Source organism: Saccostrea cucullata, unplaced genomic scaffold (genome assembly GCF_032062105.1).
Source record: "Saccostrea cucullata isolate Sc308-1 unplaced genomic scaffold, CSIRO_AGI_Scuc_v1 ctg2152, whole genome shotgun sequence".
Classification (NCBI taxonomy): domain Eukaryota; kingdom Metazoa; phylum Mollusca; class Bivalvia; order Ostreida; family Ostreidae; genus Saccostrea; species Saccostrea cuccullata.
Window position 1 is genome coordinate 1,950 of NW_026938940.1, and position 10,438 is coordinate 12,387.

Sequence of the window (10,438 nt, forward strand, 5' to 3'; positions counted from 1 at the left end):
CAGAGTTGTAAATCAATTCTAATAAAAGTATAGCCAATTTTCTTTTCCTTGCCTTTTTGTCATTTTATTCAGATTTCCAAACCTGACCATGTTTATTTTCCAAAAAGACCATTTTCACAGTTTTCCCAGAGACATCAAAAGGATCAATGTTGCCCGTAGGCTGCGAATACCACTACGACTGTGAAATACTAAGACTGTAAATAAAGCAAATGCCCTATTCCTGGATAGTGTCCATACTGATTTCAAGAAAATACATCAATCTGGACGGATTGCAATGGCTTAATTGGTCGTTGAAGAACCGAAAACGACTTAAGCGCTGTTAACTTTTCAAAGTTTAGTTCGCAGACCAGAAAAAAATGTCTTATATTTTTATAGTATTGTTGAATGATTGATCGTATTTTATTTAACGTCCCTCTTGAGAATTTTTCACTCATATGGAGACGCCACCACTTGCCGGTGGATAACTGCATCTTTTTTCCTGTACTTGGCACTAAGGGTCATTCAGCAGTGAAGGATCTTTTTTGTGCCAGCACCTACTGCGACACGGGACCTCGGTTTAAACGGTTTCACCCGAAGGTCCGGTTTCCACGTCCCACAGTGGGATTCGAACCCGCGACGTAAGGATTAAATCCTTACTTCGCTACTTTAGAACAGATCCTCTAACTTTTGCGCCACGCGGGCGACTATTTCTACAGTAGAGTAAAAGCCTATGGTTATCCTACAAAAATCTTGTCTTGTTGTCATTCTGTACAGATTGTTGATACCGAGAGAAGAGAATCATCTAAATATGGAAACAGAATTTTTTCAATATTAAGGTATCAATGATGCTGACTAAGAATTTGATGATCAGGTTGATGAAAGAAAGGTATCATTACTTGAAAATTTAGATGAAGTTGAAAAAGTGTCTGACTATGACTTTTAAATACCACTGACAGTATATATATGTGGAAGCTTGTTTGGATGCAATAAAAAAATAAATTCATTGTAATAGATCATCAACGGCTACAGAAAAATGCTATACATGTACTTGAATTGAAAAACGTACGCACATGTATGTCAGGTTCCTGTGGAATGAATTGTCATTGACTACCCTGGTTTTTTTTACGACAATTGACCCGTTTCCGATCTACATAGTAACCACAACGCGCAATTTCCTGAACTGACAAACGACAGAAAATGGGACGCGCAAAGGGTGGTTTTGCTACGCGTAAACGGAAATTATGGTTTGAAAGGCAGTCAGAAGCAGAGATGGATCCGTGGTCATAGTGACCACATGTATCAAACCATTTAAACAGTATCGGCAAGTCATAATATAATCCACCAAACGACGGTCACGCAGGCTCAAAATTATGTACATGTATCACTAATCGATCCCAGACAGCGTACAAATGTATCTAGTCATAATAAAAATGTTGTTTGAATTCATATATTAACAAGGAATAGGTCATTGAGCAATTACCTGATTCATGTTGCTTTGTTGATAATTTTTTTTTCTTTCCATGAATTCCTTTCTTTCGATCGGAGATATTCCCCGTTGTAAAATAGAAAGTACAGACGTGTGTCAAAAGTTAAGATAAAATTTATCTTACACTATTTCTGTAAGTGTGCATGTCGTCCATTTATATAACTTCTCCTTTGAGGCCAATATCAACCAAACTTGTCACAAACCATCTTTAGGTTGAAGGATTTTAATTTTGTCTACATTAAGGGGTAGCTTAACTTTTAAAGGTCTATTATCAACTTTTTAAATACAGAAAAACAAACTACGTAACAGTTTTAGAGGAAATAAAACTAAATTAGTAGTGAATTACTTGTCCAAATTATTATTTTATGTTGATTACTGAATGGTTTTGAAATGGATGCAGGGGTTATTTGAAAGCTTTAGTCATTTTCTTTCCTCATTGGCAAGGCCATGGTACACAGGTGACTGAGGAGGCAGTTTGGCCTCTTGTTATATAATAGTTTTAGTATTATGAAATATTGAGGTGCAAAATTTAATGACAAACTATTTCCATTTATTAAGCACTTGTGGTGTAATATTGAGTGCAATATTGTTCAATTGCAGATTCCATGCAGTAATACATCCTGCAAGCTGGTAAACAATGTACCAACGGGGAAGAGGCATGATAGAATTAGGGATGCAAAATAATGTCAAACTTGCTTCTGGTGTGTATTAATTATTTCAGTGACATCTCCATGAGAGTGAAATTTTCTCTAACTCAAGAAAAATTTCAAACACTAAACAATAATTCAATAAATAACTCTTCTTTCAACTTGGGTTAATTCTAAATTATATTTTCAGCAACAGTCAATGCAGGTACCGGTCCACCGATAAAGCACTTCAGGAAAAAATTAACCTCATTAAAAGGTAAAGTAGAGACAGGAGAGAAAATGGAATATTTTTAATTTGAATTAGATCTTAAGACCCCCGTTACCATCTGCCGTATGTATGTGTTTCATTAAACAGAAAAACAGGAAGTGAAGATCTGACTGTAAGAGTCGATGCAAGATCGCAGAAAAGAGGGAGTGGCAGATCATACGATAGTCTGTCAGGTAATAGATTATTTTTTGCGTTATTCTGGTCAAACATAAGCATTCATCTTTATAGCTCACCTGAGCTGAAAGCTCACCATCGTCCTTGTGTAGATTCTTGAAGAATCCCAAATTACATTCAAATCTTTTCCGGGTGGGAAACCTTTGAATGATGTTGCTCTACAGAATGCTCTTTGTGATGTTTTCAAGACATACGCAAGCAATGCTGATAAACTAGGTGCACTAGGAATTTCACAAGCTAATGAAAAATTTAATAGCATTGTGTCCTCAAAAGCACCTAAAAGTAACCACTACAGTAGTTTGGGTAGTGTTTTGTACAGAATTGATGAAAGTGTCAACCAGAAAAATGAAGGCCATAAGTACTTTTTATCTGTAAGTTTTTTTTTATTACATTTGAATTATTACACTTCTCTATTTCCTACAAGACAATTCAAATCAAAGATGTAAGCATCAACAGATACTTACGCCACAATCCTAACCACTTCACTGATGTGTGTGTGATTTACAATTTCTTGCATATTTTCTAGATATAACTGTACATGTTTGATGAATTGAATGAGTGTGGTTACATTATTTTCAGTTAAACAGAAGGATGGGGTTGTCTCCAGGTCTTTTCACGGACCGACTGGCAAAACTCAGAGACCTGCAGCATGCCAAAAGGAAGGGTATTCGGAGAGTCCAAACAAAGGAGGCGATTTTTGAAACCAAAAAGGTAGGACTGGGCCAAAATAAAATTATAGTTTGTATGAAACTGCCGCCCGCCTCATTGAAATACTCCCCGCTCAAAAAATTTTATTGGGAAAATATTGCAAATTTTTTTTTTACCGTTTATCGTCTTACGTTGTTTATTATAAGTGAGTTCGTTCGTTAAAATAGCTTTTTAAAAGTCGTGTTTGAGCTCACATTAATTTAACGAGACAGGTCAATAAAACGCTTTCTTCATAGTATTTATGATATGATAGCGATTAATGGTGGCGATTTGACAAAATGAAAGCCGCCAAAATGTCAGACCAGATTGGATCAGTGGATGTGAAAATATTCCATCGTTGAAGAGCAGAACATTTATGCATCTCCATAAAAATAAAATGTGGATAAAAAATTTAATGGAATGATACACCGATACCTGGAAAGAGCTATTGTAATAGATTGCACATTGAACTAGATAGGTTAAGATCTTGAAATTAAAAATGATCGTTCAGTATATCCCAGTAAAAAAATAACATGGATCAGAATTGTTTTATCCAAAATACGAAAGGAAAAAATGTTGTCTGTCAGTATGACAAGTCTTTGAAACGTTATATTAAAACTGATTAATGGCGAACACTTAGAGCATACAAAGCACCCCTTCCCGCTTTTCTACAAAACATCACAACTATTCTCCATAAATTTTGTGTGGTTCGCACTGTTTGTAGGGGTTGTCTTAACAAAGGGCTAAATTTCAAAGAGAAATGCTTTGAAATAGACTGATAAAATTATTCTTTAAAAAAGATTGTTAATTATAAACTTGTAGTTTGACGCTGAAATTAACTTTAAATAAATGCAGATCTAACATCTTAATGAGATTGACAATGAGTACCGTTTTGTGTATATATACACTGTAAATATTTTTTTTCAAAATCAGACAAAATATATTAAGAAAAGAAAAGAAAGAGGAAAAATAATGAAAATCACCACTGTTCAATGAGATTTTTATTTTTAATCATTTAGCTTCAATTTAGATACAGATATATAGTGTTCTTACAATTGTACAATAAAGTGGGGTATATTTCGATGCCGTAGTATTAAAAGGTCGCATGTAAACTTTTTTGGAGTTTCAAAATTTGACGTAAATGACAAAAAACTGTTTAGAGCAAAAAATAAAATGCATATTGTTTGGTTGTTTGATAAATGAAAGACCCTATTGAATAATAAATGTGATTATTTTGTATAGTTTTTAACAAAGTTTAAAGGAAAATAAAGCAAAAATAATTGAAAATACTTTATAAGATTTATAATTACTTCTGTTAAGGTTAAAATAAAAGTCTTAACTGGTACTTACGACCTTATTTAACTTTACAGGCAAGGTTTCTCCTGCTTTGTACAGGGTTGTATGTACCACTTACGACCTTTTATAATCATTTTTCTATTAATAATATTATGATTATCAGATTATTTTACTCATATCATTTTGATAAAAGAATAACATCTTTTAACGTAAAATATCAATATGGAATAACAGATGTTTGAATAATTTACATACATATCCTTAGTAATATCCAATCATCTGCGTATTTTATACAACTATTTTTATCTTAATATGGAAGACTGATTTCTATTTATCAAAAAAATTGGACCTGGAATTCCTTTTTAAACTTATTCCCCATGTTCTCTAAATTGAACCTTAGATAAATGAATGATTATTTTCTCCCAAGCACATGGAGACAGTGGATAACTTGTACCAGCAATAACATACAATCATGTAATACAAAATACTCTAAAGCAAGTTGTTGAAATGTTTATTTGAACTAAACTGATAACAACAGCAAAATGAAAAAACAAAAATGATAAAAACCATGTCTACAAAGTGTATTTTTTTTTTTACATAATTGAAATTATAATCGCTAGAAATGGTATAATTATCATTCTAAGCAAAATTTGACATTTTATATTATGAATCTGTCAATAACATTAAAGAACAGGTTATCTCTTAGATTAACAATCATATGAAATTGTATTGCAACAAAAAAAATGTAAAAATTCAACTCTAACAAACATGCAACTCTTGAATAAAATTGAAGGAAGAGGCAGCTCCCTCACAATAATGTAACAATTAATGTATTAACCGGGTAACTAAAAATTTTAACAATAATAAACCAAAATTTTAACAATAATAAACCAAAATCTTACATAGTGTAACAATATCCGCATTTTAATGGGAAAAAAAGATCTAAATTAAAAAAGCACTTTGAAATCAGTCACTGACAAATGCGCTAGATGCGTCTAGGACAGGGACATTTTAATTGTCAATGTCAGATTCATCAGAACCGTTCGGTTCTGGCAAGGCATCTGTATCTCCTTCATGCGGTAAAGCCTTGAAGAAATCCTGGTGAGCACGTGGAATCAAACCTCTTTGACAGAGTGTTTGAAGATCTTTATATTTTGCCTCAGAAATTGGAATTCTGTGGGTGTACAGCGGTTTCAGTGGATACTGATGCAACTGCATACAATCAACCTTACTTTTTCTTTTTCTTCCTTGTAAAGGCATTGCTCGAAACTCATCATCAAACTCATACTTGAAGTAAATTGTGTCTGGGTTTTCTTTCTTGTATTGGAAAACATGAATTTTATTCCAATGCACATTTTCTCCTGTGGAATCCTTTCTGCGATTGCAGCTCACCACCTTCTGTGCACACTCTTTGAAGTCCAACACCATTTCATTGCCTAGTTCCTTTACCTGGTACTTTGGATCTTTGCGCTTTGCATTTTTGATCGCTGTGATCCAGTCAGATGTGGTGAATATTTCTGATTTCTTCGTTGCACATTCTATTGTGGCATGCACACTGTCCCCCTCCATTTGAGAGTGACCACGCTCAAAATAGTAATGAGTCAGGACATTTATAGGAAGATTAACAACAGTGTACAAACACATGGTGCTGAATTGTAAGTTCCGTTGTTGTCCCGTACAACTGTTGGAAAAGTATACAATTTCTTCCTTTGGCCCCACACTCTTGTTAAATAGAAACAAACATGTGGCAATTTCACAACTTCCTCTTTTGGCATCTGTTTCGTTCCAGATATTGCAGACAACAGATTTAGAATTCATATCATATATTGTAAAATTGTAGGTGGCCAACTTTCTAGAGTAGTAGGCATCAGATACAAAAATTTGCGGTGTAATAAGAACCTTTTGTAGATCAAAATTCAAAACCATAACTTGATCATTAGCTCTTAACTTATCAGCCTGTTTCTGTGCTCTGGCATTTTCTTTTCTCTTTAAGTGTTTCTTGTGCTCTTCAGATGATGCCTCCTTTTCTGAATCAGGTAACAGTTTATAAGCTTCACAAATGGTGCACAGATCTTTTTTCGGCTTATGAAAGCCCAAATTAAATTCTTCCCCAAATATTCTATCATACAGCCAAAATTTCTTTGGTCCCATTCCATCTTCTGAACATTTTTCCCGATAAAGTTCGTACATTTTTGATATAGATAAATCTTTCGAGAGATATCTTCTTTGAGTGTTTTTTCTTCAATAATGTGAGCTTACAGTTGGGAAAGACCGTATGTGTTCCCGAATGTACTCTTTGTCTTCCTGAGTAAACTTTGAGTACCCTTTCTTCCTCCCTCTTCTATCTGCCATGCCGTTTTTCTCCTGTCGTCCCAAGGTATACTGAACAGTGCGCTCTCCTAATCCAAGCGTACACAGAAAGGTCTTCTTGCACACTTGCACTCGATTTTCTCCTCGATCTGTGAAGAAGTACTGTAGAGTCTTTTTTCTCCTTGACTCTGTCATTGTCGTCCTCCGACGTTTATCTGTCTTTATTACGTTTTCCTTGATGTAACTTCGTTGCTTTTCATAATTCAATTGCCAAAACTTCGTGAAGATCAATCTTTGATCCTCTTCATTAAAAGTTTTAGAACATTTGAATTTACACTTGCAAGAGATTTGTTTCATTGTTTTTTTTTGAAACATTTTTTCCTTCAGATGACACATAACTCTCTCCTGCATTACGTCTTCTCTTTCGGATGGTCTGTTTCCATTTTTCAACGTTCTTCTTTCTTCGACGAGATTGTCTTAACACTATTTCTTCTTCAGACTCTGTTACTTCTTCACTTATTTCTGTATCCGTATCCTCTTGTGCCGTACTTGTGTCTGTTGAATTGAAGCTTTCTTTTGGCGTTGAATTAACTTCAATTTCAGGAGTCTCATAACTAGTGCTACATATTTCATATACAAATTGATCTTCTACTTCCGGAAAGTCGAAGTTAATATCACTTTCAAACAAAGGCATCAAAACATCGATGCTAGTACTTCCTTCATTTGAAACTGCAAAGGTCCCTGTTTCATCACATACCTCTTGTTCACAAAATAATATTATTGTTTTTGTCATTAGCGCTCTGCAAGCTCCCTTGTTTCTCTGCCATCCTTGACATACTCTGATTCTCTTCCCTCTGCACCATCTGTTGATCTACTCTCTTTGACGTACCCTGATGTTCTGCCCTCTGTACCAACTGTTGATCTTCTGCACTTTTTGGCATACCCTGATCTTCTGCCCTCTGCACCACTTGCTGATCTACTACCCTCTTTGGCATGCCCTGATCTTCTGCCCTCTGCACCACTTGTTGATCTACTACCCTCTTTGACATACTCTGATCTTCTGCCCTCTGCACCACCTGTTGATCTTCTGCACTCTTTGACATACCCTGATCTTCTGCCCTCTGCACCACCTGTTGATCTTCTACCCTCTTTGACATACCCTGATCTTCTGCCCTCTGCACCACTTGTTGATCTTCTGCACTCTTTGACATACCCTGATATTCTGCCCTCTGCACCACCTGTTGATCTTCTGCACTTTTTGACATACTCTGATCTTCTGTCCTCCGCACCACCTGTTGATCTTCTACCCTCTGCAATTTCTCCCGATCCTCTTCCATCTGTAGCCTCATTTGACCTTCTGTCTCCTGTAATGTTTTCTGACCCTCTTCCATCGACAACTTATCCTGCTCCTCTATACTCCTAAGTCCTATGTGATCTTTTGTCTTCTGAGACCCCTCTTGATCCTTTGCCTGTTTGGGATTTCTGTCTAGGCTTGTTTTTTGTTTTATGCTTTCTTTTTTGTTTTCATTTTCTTTGCTGATATTTTCATCAGTGTTACTGCTGATAATATCTGAACATTTTATTTTGTTCTTAATGTTGATTAGTGGTACATTGTCTTCTAATTCACTAGTTTCTATATTGTTAGAAATATTTTTTGTTTTCTGAAGTACAATATTAATCAGAGGTACATTGTCATCGTCATCATCAATTACTGTGTTTTGTTCTTGAATTTTTTTGGCCAAAGCGCATAAAGTGATGTCATCATCATTATCACTTTCCATGATTATTTTTGTGCTCTTTTAGATGTAACTGAATTTCTTCATTAAGTTTTTTCTGCTTCAAAGTGATAATATCAAGTCTGTCTTTTACATTGAGAAGATGGGTTGCCCAAAGTCCCTTTAAGTACTCTGGAGCCTGGTTTTCAAATACCTCCCTTTTTAAGGATAATTCTTGAGTATATTTCACTCTGTTTAATTTCTTCACATTCCAATATAATAAGATCTTTTTTAACTGTTTTACAAAACATGCAATCCAAACCTGCAACAGATTCAAAAACATATCATTTTTTAAAATAGAAATATAAAGATACAAGTACATTTCAATGAACATATTTGCTAATTAATTCAAATAAAAAATCAACCTTGTCATTTAATTTAAATTCCAAACTGCATGTTTTTCATTATTATTATACAATTTATGTGTATTTTAATACATTTATTCTTAATCTAATTACAAATGTTTGATTTTCTTGAGAATAATAACAGTTTTATAATGAAAACAACCAAATTTAACCCACAATCTTATTTTAAATTTAATTTATACAAGCAGTGTTTAGAAGAAAACAATGGTACAAAAAATACTTTGATACAGAAATAAAAGGATGTATCTGCATTGAATCCTTTAATAGCCGATGTAGCAATAATTTTTAACTTTACAATAATATTTTTTTAAAAGTTTGTTTGTATATATCTTTTTTTCTTTACATTTTCCCTCTTTATAACATATTAATGAGAGTAATGACTGATCTTTCAGCATGTAATTTTCTTTCAAATTAACTTCATAAAAGGTCGTATGTGTATGGCAATAAAATAAGATTTATTATAATTCTGTTTTATTTTGAGTAAAATATAATCTGTTTTTAAAGCATCAATTCAAAGTTATTTTAAATTCAATCAAAAGACAATCAAAATAAGTATAGTCTTACCGTTTTCCATCACTTCCAAGCCATCAGATCTGCAGGCATGTCAGTTTGCTTGATGCTGAACAGTTTTGTTAAAAGAGTCGTAAGTGTCAGATAAGACTTTTTAGGGAGATAAAATACATGACTTAATGTGAGAGAAAGGTTGTAAGTGGTAGATACACCCTTTTAATTCTTCCGTATCTGTCTGCTTTAGATACGACCAAAATGTTTTCACGTGTTACTATGGAAACTAAACTCTGATCAAAGTAAATTTTATATCAATTTGTGTATAAAACATTTCATTTTGGGAATCTGTAAAAAATCTATTTTTGTCGTAACTACCACTTACGACCTTTTAATACTACGGCGTCGATTTGTTCTTCAGATGTCATTTTCATTTCACAGACAGCAGAATAAAACATCAAATGAAGTAAAAGAAGGAACTTCGTATGCACCTGGATGCGCTATAGAGGAGTGTCATGATATAGAGAAAACACACCAGCACCAATCGTGGAGCCTTCCTATACACCTTTAGAAACAATGTCTATGACCAACGCAACAGAAAGAATATTGACTTGGAAACAACTGGCTTAGGTACTGGTAAAAATTATTTTGCCCCTCGGACCTTGACTTCTGAGTTTGATTTACATATATTTACATTCAGTGTAATATTCTTTATTAAATCCATTAGAAATTCATGACCTTCAAATCTCTATCACACGCCCGAAACCTCGTCACCGTGCATTAGAATACACAGTAGGAACTATATGCATTTTCAATACTCTAGGAACACCAAAATGTACATTATTTTGACACAATTGATAAGAAAAATTACCCTGTTAAATCAACGTAAAAGTACGACAAATGTGCATTAAAAATTAATTTGTCACTTTTTCCTTGCAATGTTGATT

At 34.1% G+C, this 10,438-nt stretch overlaps 1 protein-coding gene across 1 annotated transcript; it reads left to right on the forward strand.

Annotated features, from left to right (window-relative positions):
• Positions 1-2,502: 2,502 nt before the first annotated feature.
• Positions 2,503-5,000, forward strand: LOC134251925 (uncharacterized). The gene is made up of 4 exons (XM_062734345.1): positions 2,503-2,553; positions 2,647-2,925; positions 3,134-3,265; positions 4,965-5,000. The coding sequence occupies exons 1-4, from the start codon at positions 2,503-2,505 to the stop codon at positions 4,998-5,000; spliced, it is 498 nt and encodes a 165-aa protein (XP_062590329.1).
• Positions 5,001-10,438: the final 5,438 nt, after the last annotated feature.